General features: G+C 36.2%; 1 protein-coding gene across 1 annotated transcript in view; it reads left to right on the plus strand.

Moving 5' to 3' along the window:
* cac (cacophony) overlaps positions 1-23,603 on the plus strand; it is a 778,098-nt gene that overhangs the window by 509,056 nt on the left and 245,439 nt on the right. Inside the window, 1 exon segment of the mRNA XM_068225468.1 lies at positions 8,427-8,510. Within this exon segment, the coding sequence (XP_068081569.1) occupies positions 8,427-8,510 (84 nt within the window).

Consider the following 23,603-nt stretch of genomic DNA (forward strand, 5'->3'; position numbering starts at 1 on the left):
ATGTGGTCTTCAGTCACCATGCATCGCACCCATCTTGCGCACCAAACCAAACCCCACGGCACTTAACACACTTGAAAGGGCCTTGGCCTGCCCAGCGACCACTGCTCAGTCCAAAAGCCTGCAGATTACGGGGGGTCGTGTGGTCAGCACAGTGCATCCTCTGGCCGTTATTCTGGGCTTTCGAGACCGAGGCCGCCATCTCACTGTCAGATAGCTCCTCAGTTCTAATCACGTAGGCTGAGTGGACCTCGAACTAACCCTCAGGTCGAGAGAAAAGTCTCTGACCTGGCCGGGAATCAAGCCCGGGGCCCTCCGGGCGAGAGGCAGGCATGCTACCCCTACACCACGGGGCCGGCCCATCTTGCGCACACCTTCCGGTATTTCAACTTTTCCGTTAAAATTCTGTGAGTGGCGCTTCGGGAAACCTCAGGAACCAGATTGCAGAGATCATCCAGGGTGGTCTGCCGATCTTCACACTTGATTTGCTCAACCTTCATGACTGTCTCGACGGAAATTGACAGTCTCCTGCTCCTTTGTTCGTCATGAAATTCAGTCTGACCGGCTGCAAACTCTCTACACCACTTACGAACATTTTTGACATCCATGCACGACTCACCGTACACTTCTGTCAATTGGCGATAGTTTTCAATTGGTACATTTTGCTTTCAAAAACCGAATAACTGTGCGCACTTCTCTCTTGGCGGTAACATCCAACAGGAACTCCATTCTCAACAGCTACCAAGCCAAGACCAAGTGCCTCAGCGCGGCATGTGCTTGTTTATATGCGAGCACGGGAAACACTCTTCGCAATACTGTGACCAAAAGCCACACGAACAGAGTTCTGTATTTATAAAAAAATAGGAGACCTTAATTTTGGGATTACCCACGTATATAATAAAATTTGAAAATGGTGGCTTTTACTTGATTGATCCAGAAAAGACACCCTCTGGTATAAAATCATAATTTTCATTGAACAACAATTTCTTTCTTGATGGACATATTCATCTTTGGTTCAAGTTCTTCATTTTTAGATTAAACTTTTAATAGATCTCCTTGTGACTTAATTATGTTCTTTCATTCATGCAAACAAGGATGGGAACTTCAGTACATTCCCATAACCCCAGAAGTTAAGGGGCTATTTTGGGGACTCAGAGCTTATAGCTTATAAGAAACAGTCCTCTGTTTACAGAGTTCTATTTGAAATCAGTTGATATGATTTATATAAATCCTCTGCATGCATTATTAGAGAATTCTTTCATCATTCCATGCATGGTTTTTGTTGAGTACTATTATAATGTCTGTAGTAAAACCAATCGACAACTTCAAGGGAAGTGACTTATATGGTCCAGTTCACTGACACTTTTCCCAATTCTCTTTTCCCTGAAACAATTTCTCCCAAAACAGTTTTTCTCTATATCGATATTTAGCTACTGACAATATTTCCAAATAAGTTTTCTAAATATTTTTAATACTTGTTTTCCCTCACAATATTTCTTTTTTCTGTATAGGAACATTATTAATTTCAGATTGTTACAAATATTTTCATGCTCTGTTTTTTGTGTGTAAAATTACACCCTAGGATAGTTCAAATATTGCTAAACGTCCCACTAGGAGTATTGAAAACTTTCCATATAAGGGCATATTTTGGCTTCCATTTCTGCGTTTGACAGTTTCCACTTTTCCAGAATAATTTGTATTGCATTTTATGCCCAAGTCAAGGGACTGAGGTGATTTTCTGTTAAAGGCAAGTTTCCACATAATGGAGGGTCCTTTTAAGGCAGATTTTACTGTATACTAAGTAGTGCATAGAGGAAAAATAAAAATAAAGATTGTAGTTTATCTCGAGGAGAAATCTGACCAATGTACATCAAAGTTTGAATTGTATCTAAGAAACTTTCTAAGACCCTATATTTAAGAGCATGTTATGTCAGTAAATAGTACACAATTTCTGATATTGAAATCACAGTCCCTCATCAAAAGTAAGGAAAACATTATTACATATATTTATTAAAGTAATTTTTTAAACAAAATAAATCAGTGCAAGAACTGTTTCCAATTTATTATGACATAATTGTCAACATAATATGGGCTTTTTCCTTTTTCTGTTATTAATAGCATTCTCACTGCCATTATACATCTTATATTTGATGATATTCAGCCTTTTCTATTCTGTCCTATTTTATTTAGAAGTCCTTGTGTTACACTTGTTTTCTACTCTTTGGATAATTTGTGAGTTTTGAAAATGTAACAATACTGGAATGATGTAATCACTTTATTCCTGCCATCACACTTTCGATTGTAGTCACCATGTACAAAGGGACTGTATAAGAAACTGTGGGCCTTATAATTCAAATTTTGAGAATAATAAATTCATCTTGGCAAGCAGGAATATAAGACCACTCTGTGCAAAGTGTACAGTGACAATGTAGACTGAACGGAATGATCTTCTGGAACATTATTCCCATCAAGTGTTATGTTAGGTACATTTATTTCATATTGTTCCAAATCCATACGTGCTTTTCAGGAAAGTTTTAAAAAGAATACTCAGTTAATGGCAATAACAACAAAGGCCATGGTTATGAGGAAAGTCATCAGGGAGTACATACCCACTACTGAGGTATGAAGTTACCATTTGGATGGAATAACAAGCTTGTAAGTGTTAGGAAGTAGTGGGATTTTTATTTCAAATATATATATACTTTTTTTATGTTTCAAGGGTGATTTGAATAATTTGTAGCGTTGCTTCTAGACTCAACGCACACATAATAATAATAATAATAATAATAATAATAATAATAATAATAATAATAATAATAATGAATATTGACATAAAAGGTGAATAAAGAAATAGTACAATGATGCAGTGGTGGTGAATTCACATCAGAGCATGGAAACGTGATGGATAACTATCAATACCGGTACTCAAAATTAAATCAAATACAAGGGAACACTTACAGGCCTAAAAATGACAACTAAGAGAGGAGAGTGGAAGGTGCGAGGGCCCTATGAGGTCCATGGGAACGTATGACGTTATGGGGCAGAAAAGACTTACAATAATACACCCAACAGACATATAATTATTGAGAAAATGAACATACAATTATAAATGAACTGTGGATTAACTGATACTTGAGACACAAAACAAAAGATGTGTAAGGGAAACAATTAAGCTCTTTGGTCACAAACGAACTTTGACATAGAGATTCACATTAAAGTTAAATTTACAGAATGAAAGGAGGCAACCTCGAAAGAATCAAAACTTTAATTATGCTATTCAAGAAATAGTGTTACAGTGACTTACAATCACAACTAGAGTTAGAAAAGAAGGTCTGCCTCCGAAAACAACACGTTGCGGACTAGCATAATAGCTAAGTCATACAAATGTTCTATTTTGGAAAATGTGGAAAACTAGAGGAAACTCCGGCACACAAAATGAACTTCTACATAATTACTGAACTTACATTAAGTGGAAAAAGTCCGAAACACAAGAATGCATTTAAATAACATAAGGCAATAACATAGCACTTACCTTGGTCGGCTGAAGACCCATTGCGGGACGGACGCAAAACGCTCGCCCACTGTAGTGATCCAAATTCAAAGACACGGACAAATTAACTCGCACACGCGAGGAGCCGCAAACAGGAAATCAAGTGATTACAAATAACCAATAGCAATACTCCAGTTTGCCACATTCACCAATTAAAAATCCTAATATACTGGCCAATAAAAATACTTGTATCTTTGGCCAATGACAATGATATTCTAGAATAATCCTTTCTGCTGAATTCGCGTATTAGCGGATATTACAAAACAACAGGATAGGGCCACTTACACATGGCACACCCTGCCTCGCAAGTCATGTATAACAATTCCACATCCCTCTCTATACTTAACAAAATAATACAATTTAAATCAGGAAATGTAAAAGAATATAAATCTTCTTCATAGGCCTAAATATTTAATAATTTTTAAATAAGAAAACTACATACAATAATTTGCTTTGCATAAACACTTCAGTTCTTTAAATGTTTTTGTTTACCCAACATGATGACAAGACAAAATTAAATGATAACAAGGACTTCTGTTTCTTCACTGATTTCTGTTCATTGCTGTTCAACAACGGCCACATAATTATAGAAGAAAGATTACCGGTAATTGATTCTTTTTTCCAACAATTTCACCTTTGTGGTCATAATATGTTGCCTACTGTTCCCATTCACTAAGATTCTGTAGCTGTGGACAAAGTACATTCTTACTCTAGCTACATTCTACTCTGCTCCAAGTTAAATATTTTTTCAAGTTAAAAAAAAAAAAAAAAAAAAAAAAAAAAAAAAAAATTAAAAACTTTTGATATTTCTATATGCCTTTTTCATTTTTCTCATTTTATCTTTTATTTAATTATCATGAGAATAATAATTGCATAACATGAAATCACATTTTAATGGCAGTGTTAAAAACAAATAGTTTTTTAAATCCATACAAAAATGTAATGCTTGTAGTGAAAATATATTGAGTTATATTGTGACATATGAAAGCTGAATGCAACTTAAACTATGAAGTAGTAGTGGACTGTAGTAGTGACTCAGTCTTTGGGTTTTAAATAATTTCTTGTTCACAACCTAGAATGAAAAGAATAGAAATTGTACAAAGTAATGTTGATGACATTTATAGTTAGGATATACACCTTCTGTGGTGCCAAATTTATTCAAATGTCATCAATTGGGTTGCAGTTAGGGATACTAACAAGAAACTCCATTTACTTATTGAAATATTTTCAGTGTAAAATATTACTAAACTATTAAATTCAATTTTGTAATTTCTTTCAGTATAGTAAAATAAATTATAGTGTTAGAGATCACTAGAATCAAAATTTAAAATATAGATGGAATTTATCTGCAATGAAGATACCCTCATCAATTATACATTAATGTTTAAACTGCAAAACTGCATAAAAATATTCCATGTAGTGTATGTTGTATTCCAAATTGAAAAGTAGTGTGGTAAGTCTAGGAGCTTCCAATTTGGGAGCAAGATGAGAGCTGGTGGACAGTTTTGTACGTCCTTCATATTGCTAAGATTCTGTGAGACAGAGAATGAACGAATGAACAAACAAATGAATGAACGAGTGATTGATTTGGTCGGCCAGTCGAATAATGAGTACAATCCCATCAGCAACAGATTCTAAAATTTAACTCCTGAACTATAAGAAGTGAGAGTTATTTGAAAGAAATACCGTTGTAAGGTTTAGAGACAGAGAAGCGATATAATGGCACAATTTAAATTTAAGAATTTCATTTTTAAGTCCGTATTGAACCGAAAATAATAGATAAGTAAAATTAAAAATCCACCTTTTCAATACTAATATTAAACCAAATAAGTTATAACATTTACTTGGAACTAGTTTCGACACTGGTGAGCGTCATCTTCAGCCAAATATGAGAACAGGCAATCGTAAACATACATATCATCATTAAATCAATGCACATATAAACACTCTTAATATGGGACTTATGATGCCCCTAAAAGTATCTGGAGAATAAAACTTCAAATAATAACAATTTCAAAATCATGAAGTCACGATTAGAACAACACTTAACACAATATAATCCTTTTCACTCAAGTTAGAACTTTGAAAGTATTGAGTTTGACTTAGAACTGTAAGATTCTCAAATAAATAAAAAGTCTTGTCATAAATGGAATGTTATACAAAGGTTGAACCACATATAGAGTTTCTCTGTAAATATGACAGTCACAATTAGAACGACATTTAAATATTTTACTCAAGATGGAATCTTGAAGGTCCAGAGTCATTGTGTTACACATCGTTCTAATTGTGACTTCAAGATTTTTAAATTGTTATTATTTGAAGTTTTATCCTCCAGATACTTTTAGGGGCATCATAAGTCCCATATTCAGAGTGTTCATATGTGCATTGATTTAATGATGATATGTAGCTATATTTACAATTGACTGTTCTCCTATTTGGCTGAAGATGATGCTCACCAGCGTCGAAACTAGTTCCAAGTAAATGTTATAACTTATTTGGTTTAATATTAGTATTTAAGAGGTGGATTTTTAATTTTACTTATCTATTATAATGGCACAAGTAAAAAACAGAATCCAATGGTTCTCCACTTTATTCCTATTTTCTTCATTGAATATTAATGGAACCAGATACACAGTAAGTTCCACAACTGGTAGGTATATTTTTAACCTGCAATTAAGAAGGCAAACTAAAATCCAGTTTTTCTTCTGAATATGAACACATATTTTACCTGACATAATGCATTTTTACTTGGATTTTGTTGCAAGACTGTAATTCAATTGAAGATGTATGAATTTTCATAATCATATGGCTTGTTTACCTGGAATATTTCTTTATCAGCACACAGACTAAGCTAAATTAAAAAGAATTAACTGGAATAACTGATGTTTCATTTCTAATATGATTTTTAACAGTAGCTAGTTAGCTGCTGAGATACTTTGCTAATGAGAAGATGTTAACAACTAAGTTTTATCATAGTTATTCATTTAAGTAATCCTTCTGTGATTATTAACTCAAAACCACCCACAATGAAGAATTTGTATTCATCAAAGCATACAAATGTATGTCTTTAAGAATATCTGTTCATGTTCAGTTGATAAGATTGTCCATCATACTAGTTGTGTATCAAATTCCTCTTTTTATGTCTTGCTGTACAAAACTGATGAAGTTTTCAGAAACTTCATCACCTCTGAAGTACTAATGTGGATAGTTAATTGGAGAATATAAGAGACGGATGGTACATCGCCTCGAGGCTCTTCTCTTCATGCGTGTAGCTGACAACAAACCGGATGTGGAAATTGACTTGGTCTACAGTAATAACTGGATACAGGCATATAATGCAATCAATATGCACTCAATGATTCTCAAGTGTGCCTCTCACATACAATGTTGGAATCTTATGGGTTACCTATGTTCCACATTTCTACAAAATTTATTCACATTCATCAAAGAAGTTCTCAGCATATTCAGAGAAGTGAATTAATTCATAGTAGGTACCAGTATCTAAGTTTATCAATCTAGTTATCTATTTTAAACAATTAATTTAAAAAATAAAGAGATATTATGTTGTTCAATCATCAGTTCAAATTGATTGAGATTATCAGAACAGTGACAAAAAAAATGGAAGGGAAGTATACTTGGTGTCGGCTGGAAAACTTAACTAGAGCCCTTAAAATGCAGCTTATTTTTATTTGATTGTGATAAGATGTGGGAAAAAAATTCATCAAGGTTAGATCTGAAAAAAATCATCAGGGCTGTCATTTTACTTCAATATTGGAAAATATGATACTGGTATCATACGGTAAATATCCAACTCAACAAACTAACTGAAAAAGTTTAGCCAATAATGTGTTGCTTGCCTTGTTTTACTCATTTGTATTCAGTGTTCTTATGTTAAATAATTTGTGCTCTTTAAATTGCTTAACTTCAAAGTGAGTTGGACACTTTTCTTTTTAAATTACATATTTGTGAATAGGAAAATTAATGTAAATTTGTTTATATAGGAAAATGTAGTTGTTTCTAAGGTGCAGATTTTTGAAAGACAGTATTGTTTATCTAAAATTAACTTAAAACAAGAATTTCTAATTCTTTGGTATTTTGAGTTGGATTACAAGCAAATTCTAGATACTTTCATTCACTTATACTGTACTGAGAACATTTATAAAAACATTTTCCTAACATACTTAATATTGCCAATTAGAGAACCAGCATAAAAGGAAAGTTCCTGTGTATGATGAGAAGTAATCAACCAAGAACAACTCATTTAGGAATTCTTCCTCTCCAACCCTAAATTTTTAATTTAGTAAGAATTTTTTAAATGTATGTCTGTTAGGTCATCAGCCTAGAAGCTGGTTGGATCCTCAAATAGCACCACCAAAGGTTATGCGGTTATAAGGAAACCCCAAAAACCAATGGCAGCACCAAAATGAGGTGTACTAGGCAAGATGAGGAGTGAGGTAGTTTGCCATTGCTTTCCTCGCTGGGTCAGATAGTACTAGTGCAGCACGACTGACCCTATGAGCAGCACCTTTCATAACACTCAGATGCACTAGTCATGCTCTGAATGTCATTACTCAGCACTACCCATACCCCAGCAGCTTTCATATTGTCACAGCCATAGATGTTGACTGGGACTTCGGTGGAAGCTACACTTTACTCTGGCCTGTGCCAAGAGATGGATGCAAAAGTACTGTATCCATCAAGAAATGACAGCAAGCAAATTTTTAAAATATGTATATCATTTTCTGACAGAAATTTTGCCTGATTGTATCCAGTTTTTACTGAGAAAGTTTCATATTCCACAGTAATCTTGAGGGTACTATTACAGGCACAAACCCAGTTGTGTTCAGATCAGTGAAATGTATGTGTGTGTTGGTTACAGAACTTCTTCAAAGATCCATGGAACACATTTGATTTCATCACTGTTATTGGCAGCATTGTAGATGTTTTGGTTATTGAATTTGGGGTGAGTAGTTAAATTAAGTCATATCTTATTATATGTAAGTTCATGTAACAAATTAAGACTGGGTGTAACACAGAAAATAGGTTGTGTTTAACAGAGAATCTCATGGAAGAAATCTCATCATTTAATTTTTGTGTGTTATGTATAAGAATCCCATCCTTCTTTTAAGTTTGCAAATGTTTACAAATATTTATCAATAGAAGTTTTGATGTTATCTATGCGTAAAATGATGTCAGTGAATTCCAAGTGGTACAGATCAGTAACAGGTGGAGTGAACTGTTCCAGAGATGATACTTCACTATAAGAGTTACATTTATGAAGTATTGAATAGGTGCAACCATTTTCAGCTTTTTAGCTTTCTAATTTGTAATTATATTTCAATATGGATCACTATGAAACTTATTGCTTATGTTGAGTGGCTGTCTTGGAGAGCAGAAGTTTGGCAAGCCAGAGGACTGTATGTTTACCCAAGTTTGTGAGTACAAACTTTTACTTTTATATGGAAAGAAAGTGAAAATTTCAAGACCCTCTGAGGAAAATCTCTGCAGCGTAAAATATATCAGTAACCTTTGACTTTCGTTATTACAGTATCATGAAAATGTCATCAGATGTCAAGTGCCTGTACGGGTGATTACTATGAAACATGTCATCAGATGATCAGCTATAAGGGTGATTATTTAGTTTTGTGATTCTTCACTTGTAAACAATTAATTTTTTAACTTTGAATTTAGCATACTATGGCAGGTTGTCCTTTAAACTAAAATGACACCTTAGAGAGGTAGTGTTTTACTATTGACTAAATTTATTTAAGCACCATTTACTGTTATTTACAAGTGCACTTGCAATTGAGTTTTCCACTTAACACATTTTGTATTCTTGAACTTGGGTGAACACAGCCCTCTGGCATGTCAAACTTCTGCTCTCTAACACAGCCTTCCATGGCAATGTGTCATCCCCAGAACAATTCACTTCATAATTTAACTCAAAAATCGCACAATCAAGATTGTCTCACTCCTCACTATTGTAATGACTCGCTGCGAACTGTCTTGTGACTGACTCAGGACAGATCAGCACTGCCTGGCTTGACTCTTTCTAAAGGCGTGCTTTAATGGTTGATGAGACAAGTACAGTGACACGAAGATAATTAGGCAACCATCTGTTCTCATAGAACCATGATGTAGCACACAGATTTGGTTCTTTCATTTTTTGGGATGCCTGTAAAAGCCCTCTCTAGAGTGATAGCCGCTTGCACAAGTGAGGTATGTGAGGTTTGAAGAAGCCTAGTCAGAAGCCATTCTCCCTTCCCATCAGGTTCTCTTTATAATATGTTCACCGGGCTGAGTGGCTCAGACGGTTAAGGTGCTGGCCTTCTAACCCCAACTTGGCAGGTTCGATCCTGGCTCAGTCCGGTGGTATTTGAAGGTGCCCAAATACGACAGCCTCGTGTCGGTAGATTTACCGGCACGTAAAAGAACTCCTGCAGGACTAAATTCCAGCACCTCGGCATCTCCGAAGATCGTAAAAGTAGTTAGTGGGACGTAAAGCAAATAGCATTTTTATTATTATTATTATTATTATTATTGTTGTTGTTGTTGTTATTATTATTATTATTATTATTATTATTATTATTATTATTATTATTATTATTATTATTATTATTATTAGTTCACAGTTCCTTGTCTCCTCCTCTGTGTGGACTCCTTTTTGTACAACCAACAGGAATCCTTGAGGTTAGCAAGGTTTTCCCAGGAACTAGGACTGATGTCAGCAGCCAATATCAAGTTTCTTCCTGCAGTCTACTTTAAAACAAAGACACAGTCTTCAAACAGGCCTCACTCCCTCATTTAGTTTTAGCACTCTGTCTCTCAAAGCTTTTCTTAAACAGCAGTCCTTCACATGTCTGGTAAGGGTTGTCCAAGCCTAATTGCAATAGAGAAATGCTGATGATAATAAAGGTATGGTAGACCCACAATTTCCTTTTCTCTCTCAACAGTCCATTATTCCAGACTCTCTTTCCCTTTTTTTTTTTTTCTCTTTCTCAATCTATCCAAACCAACTGCTGCTTTAGCAACCATGTTGTAATCTTAGCATGAAGAGATACAATGCCTGATGGACAGACTCTAGGTAAGTGAGGCTTCAACGGCTTTGATAGTCTGTTCTTCAATGGTAATGGGTGGAGATAATCATTTTACTGCTTTATAACCTTATTTTCACTACAAGATCATAGTGAGAGTGGTATGAAATGAAATGGCATATGGCTTTTAGTGCTGGGAGTGTCCGAGGACAAGTTCGGCTCACCAGATGCAGGTCTTTTGATTTGACGCCGGTAGGTGACCTGCGCATCATGATGAGGTTGAATTGATGATGAAGACGACACATACACCCAGCCCCCATGTCAGCGAAATTAACCAATTATGGTTAAAATTCCTGACCCTGCTGGGAATCGAACCCTGTGACCAAAGGCCAGCACACTAACCATTCAGCCATGGAGCCGGTTAGAGTGGTATGTCACAGCTGGGTAATGAGGTGTTGAAGCTCAGTTTTGTGTGGGCTGTCAGAGCAGCATTATCAGGATATGGAAGCTCAAATATGAGTACTTTGAATATTTGGCTACTGGTTCTTTTTTGCTATTTGCTTTACGTCGCACCGATACAGATATGTCTTATGGCGACGATGGGACAGGAAAGGGCTATGATTGAGAAGGAAGCAGCCGTGGCCTTAATTAAGGTACAGCCCCGGCATTTGCCTGGTGTGAAAATGGGAAACCACAGAAAACCATCTTCAGGGCTGCCGACAGTGGGGTTCAAACCCACTATCTTCCGAATACTGGCCGCACTTAAGCGACTGCAGCTATTGAGCGCGGTACTATTGGTTCTAAGGTGAGCCTTGATAAATGTATTACCATCAACTCTAGTATGTAACTATATTCCCTTGGTATCATCTCCAAAAGCATACTTTAGGAACAAGAAGAAGAGGATGCCAAAGTGCACAGGAGCCACTATGCAATCTTCCTAACCCCACTGTTTACACAGAATACTGCTAATAATGTACCGTTATAGTGAATGATGCCTTGCATCTTCTCATAGAAAGGGACAATCATGCCCTCTGTAGTGTATTCATAAATGGAAATCCTTTGCTCAACTGTATACTTAGTTCTTATCCTGCTATGTATGAGGCTCCAAAACAAATGTATAGTTACTGCTTCTATGCTAACATTGGCAGCAAAGGCTTCAATTTGTATGGGACTGTCAGAATTGGACCTCTGCTGATTGGCAATGAGTCCCGTTTTCTGCTTCATTAAATGGCTGGATGTCGGCCAGTTGGGTAAAAAAAAAAAAAAAAACAGCGCAGAACAAACACCTTGAAGGAATTCCTGGAATTACACAGCAGGTGGAATAATTTAGCGACATCTTCAGGGATCACTCATCCATATGGGAGGCATTCTCAATTGATTTCTGTGTGAACCCATCCTTACAGATTATGTACACCCGTATATGCTGATTGTCTTCCCCAGACCGAATGGGGTCTGCCAAAAATGTGATACTTCACATAGCTAGAATTTTCGTACATTAGTTGGAAGAGCTTGTCTAAGACATTCAAGTGCTGATAAAACCAGATGGGCTCTATAGAGAAACCGAAGTAATAGATGGTATTAGCAAGCACAAAACTGTTTTTATTGTAGTTAAAGATAAAGTGATAGAAAGGAAGGTCTTAAAAGTAGGACTATTAGGCAGTGCCATATGGCTGATAAAACAGGCATGAGGGACTTAAAAAAAAAGTAACTATGATTAGGGGAAAACGGTAAATAAAAATGTAAACAGACTCTCCGATGGTTTTAAAGCAATGGTTTTTTTTTTTTTTTGCTAGGGGCTTTACGTCGCACCGACACAGATAGGTCTTATGGCAACGATGGGATAGGAAAAGCCTACGAGTTGGAAGGAAGCGGCCGTGGCCTTAATTAAGGTACAGCCCCAGCATTTGCCTGGTGTGAAAATGGGAAACCATGGAATAAAGCCAATATTCTGATGGTGAAATTTTTTTCCACCAGTGGGATTCGAACTGACCAACCACAGTGTCAGACCATAAAGAATGCCGTAACAGTCATGGCCACCATGTAGGCAGGTGTAGTGGAAAACCTAGAACAGACTCCTTGCTCAGGATATTTCCTTTTAATACAAATGAATGACCAACTAATGATGCAACTTTCCAATCTGTGTTCTAACATATACACAGATACGAAGTAGAAAATGTTGAATAAATAGTGTGTATTTGAAGGATTCATTTTTAATTGTTAAGTTTGACAGATTTACACTACCGGTACTGATTACAACAAAGACAGACACAATTTGTGCCTATTTGAACAATATTATACCTATCATTATCTAAATTGTTTACTTCATTAAAATGATAGTTAATTTTTTTTTTTTTTTTAGTAGAATACCATATGATTCTTTTAAAAGTATATGTTGTTATTTATATGTAAGGTCATCATGAGTTATTTGGAATGCATCATTCAGCTTATTGTTTGTCAACAAACCTAAGTATTTTCATATCTTTATCTGAGTAGATTGACACATATGCAACTTAATTTTCTGTGTTACACTGAGCCTTTGTACTGGAACTATCCTTGGCATATAGTAAATATCACTGCTTGTATGAGAATAATCACAAGCTATGGTGTCATTTGTCTGAATATTTGAAATCAAGGTCAAATATGAAGAACTCATTTCTCAGTAAATACTTTTTAGAAGTTACTAATTTTACTCATTCAGATAATTAATTTAAGTGAAAATCAATTTCACATGTCAGTGCACTTTTATGAAGTCTAATACTTGAATTGATTTTTCATCTGTATCACTATTATTGAGCCTATCTGTTCATATTATAATTTCTGTGGCAGTGCCCTACACATCTTCAGATGTTATATTAATAGTGATAATAGTCTGTTAGATAAGGTTAATTACAACTAAAACAAATAATTTGACAATGATTTTGAATTTTAAGTTTATAGTTTATGCATGCATTTGTTAGTTCTGAAGTTAGTAGTGAAGTTACTTCATGAAAGATAGTGGAAATAGACAACATTTATGGGTTTAGTGTTCACTGGATTATTCCATATGGCTTCCTTTAGTTCCCCGGTCTAGAAAGCCAAGAATAACGGCCGAGAGGATTCGTCGTGCTGACCACACGACACCTCGTAATCTGCAGGCTTTGGGGCTGAGCAGCGGTCGCTTGGTAGGCCAAGGCCCTTCATGGGCTGTAGTGCCATGGGGTTTGGTTTGGTTCCTTTAGTTCCACTAGAACTTAAACTATCAAAATAAAACAAAACTTAGTTTGACAGTACTAATTATTGATAATGTGACACCATATATACAAGTAAGTATGACTTCTCAGAAACAGATGGTATTTACAATATGGCAAGAGCTATAGTCGCTGGAACTTTGCCAGGGACATCATTATTTTAGTGTGTTTTATAATTTTGTTCTTATGTTGTTGTTATCACTTGTGTTTTGCTTAACTAAAACTTGGTTTCCAGATTTTGAAAGTAATGAACTACAGTGTGCTCAATATTATGTCTCTAAGTCAGCTAAAGCTGTATAATGACTTGCAAGTCACCCAAACCATTTACTTCAGCTGGTCACCATAAGCATATGAAGATGAGATTCTTGAGCATTCTTTGGTACTCACTGAAGGGTAGTTCAATTAGTTCAGTTAGTAGTTAATTCGTCATCATATAGTAATGGAATGGAACAAACAGTGACAAATCAAGCCATAAGAAAGGAATACGAAAAGGAACTAATTGGATAAACATAATGACAGGTCACCATTGGAAGCAGAAGCAGTAGGAAAAAAGAAAGTGACAAACATACAAAGACAAAAGGAGAACAACAATCTTGACATCTTCATACACTGCTGTCTTCAAATAGAGTTCCATATAAAAGTCTCTTTCCTCAACAATCCCAGTTTTGGTACATCCAATTCTTTTCAGTCCCCAATGAGCTCATTTCTACTTTCCAACTTCACCAGGAGAGTGGAATTCAAACACTTAATGAGAGGCAATCTTGACATAATTTCATTCTTGATGTCAGAAGTGTGAGATAAGAAGCTTGCCAGATAAACACAGGGAAAGGGAAGGGGTAAACAAATAAAGATAAATGAAGGTGCTAAAAGATTAGGAACATGGGACAAACACAGAAAGGGTAAAGGAACCCAGTGGGTCAATATAAGTAATGGAAAGGAACAAGCAAGTGACAACCATCATATATAGAAAGACAGGAACATAAAAACAAATAATAGAATAAACTTAATGACAGGTTATGATTGATGAGGGAGCAATGGAAAAGGAGATGAGGAAAAACATAACACAAGTGAACAGAGACAATCTCTGCATTCTCATCCACTTCTGTATTCAAATGGATGGACTATTTCCCCATCAGTCCCAATTTCTTTTAAATTAATTTCTTCTCAGGCCCCGACAAGCTCGTTTTGTTTCCCAGGTTCAACAAGAGGGTGGACTTCAACACTTGCTGGAGGGCCAACTTGACAAATCTTAAGTCTTTATGTAGGATGTGTGGGATGAAAGCCAGATAAACACAGGAAAAGAGAAAACATAAAGATAAAATACAGGTGATAATTTTTAATTTTCTAGTGGTTTTATGTTGCACTAATGCATCAGAGGGTTTTAGCAAAGTAAGGACAGGAAGAGGCTAGGACTGGGAATGTAGTGGCCATAGAATCAAGTAAGGTATAACCCCAGCATTTACCTGGTCTGAAAATAGGAAACCATGGAAAACCTTTTTCAGGGCTGCCAACATGGGAATTCAAACCTTCCATCTCCTGAATGCAAGCTCATAGCTATGTGACCCTAACTGCATAGCCAACTTGCTTGGGCTCACGTGGTAAAAGCATAGGAACAATAGACAAATACACAAGGAGAAAAGTAAGCCAGTGGTTCAATAAAAGTAATTGAAATGCTGACCTGTCAATGTATTTATCCTATTATATGTTTGTTTTCATCTTCCTATCTGTCTGTATATCAGTGGCATATATTGAGGGCTACCAAGGCTATTGGTGAAGCCCAAACCTCAAATGAGAAAGATGGAAATCTAAAGCATATTATAATGTAAGTGTCTGATACATTGTTCCATTTACCAAATCTTGTAAGCAATGAGAAGAAAAGTTGCACGTATTTCTGAGGGCAAGGCATCAGAGACCAATCTTGCAGCCCAGGCTCTGCATACCTTACCCTTCGACCCACCTCATGTGGCCTGCTGTTATATGCCCGATAGGTGCAGGGACTGGGGGCGTTAGGTGTGCTAGGCTTTGTTCTATCAGATCGCCACTGCTAACTAACAACCGTGCATTCCTTGTCGTATATACTTCCTCACCTCATACCTTTGACTTAATAATATATTTCACTCCCGGTTACTTGTACATCCTTATAGGAAGACACTGTAGGGGTGCTGTTACAGGAGTAATAGTTTTCTTTTTATAGGTAGAGGTAGATCTGCTAAAACAAAATGCAAACTTTCAGGTTTAGTGTTCTCTTTTGTTGGTTGGAATCGAACCCATGATCATGGGTCAGACACCCGCACTAATCTCCCAAGAAAGCTAATAAACAATTGGTACAACCGCTTGTAATGCTGTACAATTTAAAAAATATTTAATAATAATAATAATAATAATAATAATAATAATGCATGGAATCTGTATGGGCTTGGTGGTGACCTAATGAGGATGAAATGAATGGTGAAGACGTCATAAATATCCAGTCCCCAAGCCAGGGTAATTAACAATATGAGGGAGTTGATTCTGAGAATTGAACCAGGGCCATTGGACCAAAGACAAGCATTCTATCCATTTAGCCACAAAGCCGGATTTTAATTTGCTAAAACTTAGGCTACCATTTTCAATGATCAGTGTTGAGTATTGACAGTAGCAGAGGCCAGGGTAGTAGCTTGTGAAGCAGGCTTGACAACACAGCTGGCTTCTCCATAGGTTATTGGCTGCAGCTCAGAATGCTTAAGGCTTGATGTTTACTAAACCAACCATCAAAAAGGGTTAACCCAAGTCCAGTAGTAGCCCACGTCTTGATCCCAGTATATACCACTGCTGTATATAGTTTGATTCATCACCACATAGTATATTGTATCTAGTGAACTTACCTTGAATCTGATAATCAGTTTTTACTGCTGTGTTTAGTCATATATTCTGTATATATGAATGTAGTACTTGGACAAAATCAATAGAATCAAAATTATTTTCCATGCATTTTGTACTTTCTACTTTAATTTTTTTAAATTCAGCACAGATTGTTATTCTGTCTTCTTCTTTGTCCATTCCCTTTTCCAGATTCTCTCTGGGTAGAGTATGTACCAAAGCCCTCCACCTTACCCGATCTTTCCACCATTCCTCTTCTAGTACTTTATTGCTGTCAACTCCTCTATTTGCAATACAGTCCACAACTGAGCTCCTCCATCTCATTCTAGGCCGTCCCCTAGGCCTCTTTCCAGTCTCTGTATCCATGAATGTTCTCTTTGGTATTCTCTCTCCTGGCATTCTTATTGTGTGTCCAAACCATTTTAGCTTTGCTATATCACTCTCTTGTTGTAGTTTTCACACTCCCATGCTTCTCCTTATTTCCTCATTTAGTATTCTATCTCATCTTGTCCTTCCCTGTATGCTCCTCAAGAACATCATTTCAGCTGCTTGTATCTTACTTTGGTTCCACTTAGTCAATGTCCAGGCTGCTGAAGCATAGGTCAGTATAGGTTTATAATAGGACGAGTATGAAATTTTCTTGCACTTCATTGGTACATCTTTGTTCCATGTGTCTCACACAGTGGTAGAAACTTGCAGACTGCTGTATTCTTAAATCAATTTCTCTATCCAAATTTCCATCTTGTGACATCTAGCTGCCCAAATATTTAAAATTGTTCACTACTTCAAGAGGTTCAATTCCTATTTTTATCACTCCCCTGGATTTTCTGTTACCTCTCATCATGATCAAAGTCTTGCTTTTCGCAGTACTAATCTTCATTCCAAAATTTATTATCTCCTCATTCCATAAATCATCTTGTGTCTGTACTTCCTCTTCAGTATCTCCCCAAACTACAATGCCATCAGCAAAGAGCATAGACTTTACTTGCTCGCCCATCAACTTCTCCTTGATATTATGTAGAATTCTATCCATGATGATAATGAAGAGTAAGGGAAACAATACACTTCCCTGTCTTAAGCCTGTATCAACTCTGAACCATTCAGTTTTACCCACTTTGGTTCTAACACAGCTTTTGCAATTTTGATACAATGCTATTACCATCTGCATTGTTTTATTCCCAATCTGTGCCTCTGTCAATGTTTTCCATACCAAATTCCTTGGGAAACTGTTATACAATATCTAGAAATGTTACTAAGATGTCCTTTCCATATTCCCAATACCTTTCCATCATTTGATGCAGTGTAAATATTGGGTCACATGTGGACCAGCCTCTTCTGAATCCATACTGGTGTTCTGCCAATTTTCCCTCTACTCTGTCTCTTATTCATTTATCCAAGATTCTTTCAAGGATCTTAGCTGTTTGAGGTATCATTGTCACTCCTTTGTAATTTTCACATTGCTTCCTGTCTCCTTTCTTGAAAATTGGTATAAATACCCCTTTCATCCACTCTCCATATCACTCTGAAGAGTCTATACAACCACTGTAGACCAACTGCTCCTGCTGCTATTATCATTTCTATGGTGACCTCGTCAATTCCAGCTGCCTTGCCTCAATACATTCTTTTAGTGGCCCACTCAATCTCCTCTGTGAACACCTCATTTTCCTAATCTTTCATCTGCACCAAATCTGGTTCTTTGATTTCTCCTTGTACCAAGGTATTTTGCATGTTGTAAAACTGTTCAAAGTATTTTTCCCACCTCTGCAATATATCATGCTTCTGTGTCATCACTTCCTCCTGTACATTTTTAATGAAGTTAGCACCTTCACCTGGGTTTTTCTTCTTTTTAACCCACTGGAATAAGCTCTTTTTGCTTCTGGTTGTATTTTCTTGCAGAGATTCAGTGAATTTTTGCCAGCATTTCTTTTTCTCTTCTTGAACCACCTTGCAGTGCCTGTATTCTGTTTTGGATTCTGTTGTTCTGTTTCTCAGCCATCTTTTCGAAGCTTGATTCTTCCTTTTAACTATATTTTTTACCCTGTCATTCCACCAGGGTGTTTCTTGATCTTTCTTCCTTCCTGATACTCTTCCACAGGTCTTTTCTGCAGACTCCACCATGACTGTTTGAAAGTATGCCCATTTTTCTTCGACCCTTGCAATGTCTTCCTTCAATATACTTGATTTAATATGTGTATGAAACTCTTCGTTTATTTCCTTCTTCTGCAATTTCCACACCCTTAGCTTTCTCTGCCTAATCTCAGTCATCTTTTGTATCTTTCCCATCTTTAACTTAGCTATCACAACTCTGTGATCTCCTTCAAAAGATTCACTAGAGATGACTGTTACTTCTACCAACATTTTCTTGTTACCTTTCTCAACCAAAATGTCATCTACCAGAGTTTTGATTTTGTTATCCCAACTATATATGTTATCTTCTGACTGTTTTTCTTTCGAAACTATGTGGATCAGCGGTAGAGTGTCGGCCTCCGGATCCCAAGATAGTGGATTCAAACCCGGCAGAGGTAGTCGGATACTTGAAGGGCGGAAAAAAGTCCATTCAACACTCCATGTTGTACGATGTTGGCATGTAAAAGATCTCTGGTGGCACATTTGGTGTTTACCCAACAAAATTCATTAAATCTCAGCCATAGACACCCAAGAGAGTTTCAGTTTACTAGGTCTGCCATCTAGTGGGCCTGGAGTAAAACGGAATGTCGAAATTGATGAGCAGATAGCCAGATGGCGTCAAATTGAAATGTTTGCACACGGTAGCTGAGGCCATACGATTATTATTATTATTATTATTATTATTATTATTATTATTATTATTATTATTATTATTATTATTATTATTATCTCATTTCTTCTACAAAAGTCTACCAAAATATCTCCAGCCTTGTTTCTCTTCCCATATCCAAATTGTCCTATAATCTCTTATCTCCTTTTCTTTCCTGACCTACTTGGGCATTCATGTCTCCTATGATCACAGCTTGTTTGTCCTGTATATGCCCTAACACTTAGTACTATCAGTACAAAATAGTTGTCAAATACGGATTTGACAGGTCCATATCTGTATTCTTTGTTTGTGGAGCGTACCCTTGAATTGTATCTGTAACACCAGTTTCAAGTCTCAATCTGACCTTAAATCAACCTGTCATTAATGTTTTCCACCAATTTTAGGCATTCCTTTAGGTTGTTTTTAATTATGAGACCTACACCATGTTTGGCTTCTCTTCCTCCACTATAGTATAAGGTGTATCCTTTCTTTAGTTTCCTCTCACCTTTTCCTTTCCATTTGGTCTCATTGATTCCCAGCAATGCTATATCTTTGTGAACCATAAAATCTACAACTTCTTCCATTTTCCCTGTCAGTGTCACTATATTGATGGTTGCTATCTTGATGTATTTGGTTTATTTGGTTGCTGGTCGCCCATTTCTCACATTTCTCCCAGCATCACAAGAACTGCACGTCGCTTGTGGGGAACACCCTAACATTTTCCAAGGCTTCAGTACACTTGTCATCATATAGGCTTTTATTATGATGAGTTCGCCACTCCCAAAGGCATTTTAAAGCTACTGCCAGCTGAAACTTATAGGCCGCTCCTAACATGGAGAACAGATGCCTTTTGTAGCCGCTCCTCTGGAGTACAGACGCTACAGTTGATATGGGGTTTCAGTGGCATTTCATCCACTGAGGGCCCATTTCTCTTCTATAAGGACTCCTCCGCCCTTAGCTGTTTGTCCTTATTGTGGGTCAGGCTATTTACTACCGGGCGAGTTGGCCGTGCGCGTAGAGGCGCGCGGCTGTGAGCTTGCATCCGGGAGATAGTAGGTTCGAATCCCACTATCGGCAGCCCTGAAGATGGTTTTCCGTGGTTTCCCATTTTCACACCAGGCAAATGCTGGGGCTGTACCTTAATTAAGGACATGGCCGCTTCCTTCCAACTCCTAGGCCTTTCCTATCCCATCGTCGCCATAAGACGTATCTGTGTCGGTGCGACGTAAAGCCCCTAGCAAAAAAAAAATAATAATAAAAATAAAAATAAAAGGCTATTTACTGCCACCCAACACTTAGTAGTACAAAATAGCTGTCAAATGTAGAAATATGATAATAGACGATGGCAAATTGATGTTGATATATTACAGTCAACACTGTAACTTTTCTTTTCAAGTGACTAAGTCGTATTCATCAGTATTTATGAGTGCATTGCAAAACATAAAATCTTGTAAATCTGGAATCTGGGTTTTAGTGACTATGGAATGAATTCAGGATGTTTTTATGCTGATTTGTGACATTTGAACACAGTGTGTTATACATATTTCATTGTTTATTTTCTTATTCATTATTAGAGTACAGATAAAACTAGATTAAATCAATTTAGTACTTAAACATGAATAAAAATACAAACACCATGAAGTTGTTGCAATAGAGATCTGATTATCACAGTATATGTATATTATGCATTGTTGAGAAAATAATTATCATTTCACTGTAATACATAAAAATATTGAGACTAAATATAAATACACTATCTGATTACAAGTATCAAGACACCCCTCCGTACACATAAACTAGAGCATAGGTGTCACTAAAACTGCTGCTGCTATAAAAGTTTTCTGAGGGCTCGATGTTGTTCAGTAGCAAAAGATACCTGCAGAATGGGTGGAGAAAGGGAAGTTGACTGACGGAGTTGTGATTATAAAGTGGAAAAAGGAAGAGACAGCCACAACAAAGCCATGGCCAGGCAAGGAATTTTGTTTGGCATCATGTGATACCAACACTAATTCTGCAGTGCCACTAATTGTGCAGCTAGTACCATGACTGTGTGCCTGGAGATATAGAGACTGAGGTTCAAGGCTCTGGCACCCGCTCATAAACTGCACTTTTTGCCAGCGAACACTAAGCACCATCTTCATTGACCCACTGGTTTATGGATGACTGGAGACTGTAATTTGGAGCAATGAATCATGTTAAACCATGTAGCAGTCAGGAGGGATGGTTTGGGAGTGGTAAATATCAGGTGAATGGTGCATGCCAGCCTCTATTGTGCTCACAGTGAAGTTTGGTAGAGGTGAGGTGACAGTGTGGGGGTGTTTTTTTTATATAAAGGACTTGGTCCTCTTGTAACACTGTAGAGCACATTAAGCTTAGAAGAATGTAAGGACATTTTGACCAGCTGTGGTTTGCCTATAGTAGATGACTAGCTCGGAGATAATCACTGAGTGTTTCAGCATAATAATGCTACCTGTCTGGTGTGAATGGTTTGTGGTCAGTAAGGTTCCAGAAATGGACTGATAGCCCAAAGCTCTGGCCTTAACCTTACTGAACTCATCTGGGATGAATTACTGTTGAATGGCAACTTCACTCCAGACTCCCAACAGCCCACATCATTAACTATGCTTGTTACAGTGCTACTGTCCCACGTGAAACAGTCTCTTCTGCAAAGTTTGAGCTGTAATAGGAGCCCACCCCATATTAATGCCCACTATTTGGCATTATATCCGAGGAACGGTTAGAGGACACTTTCAAGTAGTGTCTGGATAATTTTAATTTAGATAATTTTATTGTACAACCTACCATACTGGAATCAAATATAATAATGTTTTATTGGTGTCCTGTAGTGTATCCATCCACATACCCTTCACTAATATTTGCTGGCAAATAGTTGTAATGCTGCACCTTTTATTTGATCATGCCCAAGACATTTTCACTGGGTATTACCTAGAAATTTAGTGAACCACCATAGAAGCAGAGATCATTTTTGCTGAAGAAGGCAAGTGCTCTCCATTATATGCATCTTTGCATCATCTCACTATAATAATAATAATAATAATAATAATAATAATAATAATAATAATAATAATAATAATAATAATAATAATAATGTAATAGGAGCCCACCCCATATTAATGCCCATATTATTATTATTTTGGTAACTTATTTAGTGCCTCTATCAAGAAATTCAAAGAATCATTAAAGAGAGATTCTATCACCAGTGATGCTTTGTTATATGTAGTCTTTAATTTGTTATGTTCATAGCTTACAGTTTTTTTATTTTGTCTCAATAATTTTATCTGAAAAGTATATTAACATCCTTGAATTCAATCTGCAGTAATTTCTGTTTGTGTTGTAACTCACATTTTTCTTTTAGCATAAAGAACACTGTCATTTCACCATGGCTTCATTTTTGAAATTCAGACTTCATGGGTGGAATGGCCATATTTTATTTTGTAATTGCTTATTAATGACATCATTTATACTTCTGTTTTTTTATATGGTTAAAGTCCCCATTGTACAGATCATCAAAGAAAGGTTCCAAAACGTTTTGAAATTTCATTTTCTATTTGAACATAAACCATGCATGTTCTGTCGAGTAATATTTTCAACCTTTTTCAAAATATAATCAGGATTTTATACAGAATGATAAGTTTTTTACCTACTTGGTAGGAACGTGTTTATAATTAAATGGAATAGCAATTTGATACATATAAAGATCTGTTCTAGTCAAGATATAATGGACTCAATCATAATGTTGTGAGCACTCATCACTTTACAAAGCGATGACAGCTGATAGTTAATTTTAAAATCATTCTGATTTTCCATTTGACTAGAAAGTTTTAGCTGAGGTTAAATTAAGCAAATTGTAACAAAAGGATTCTTTAAATTAAATTGACCATAAAGATCTAATATTCTTTTTATATTCCATATCATTTTATCAAAAATAAATTATTTTGATAGATATTCTTTTATTTTATTAGTTCTTCACTATAACTTTGTACATTTGTAATGCCTATGTATGGCTTAGTACCTAAATCTTTATAAACACTAATGTCCTTATTATTTATTGTGTAGTGAACCATTTAATTTTAAATTAATATTAGAAAGGTAGAAATATATAAGAACCTCTTTTACCATACTTTCTAACATTAACGTGT

This window comes from Anabrus simplex, chromosome 1 (assembly GCF_040414725.1).
Source record: "Anabrus simplex isolate iqAnaSimp1 chromosome 1, ASM4041472v1, whole genome shotgun sequence".
NCBI lineage: Eukaryota > Metazoa > Arthropoda > Insecta > Orthoptera > Tettigoniidae > Anabrus > Anabrus simplex.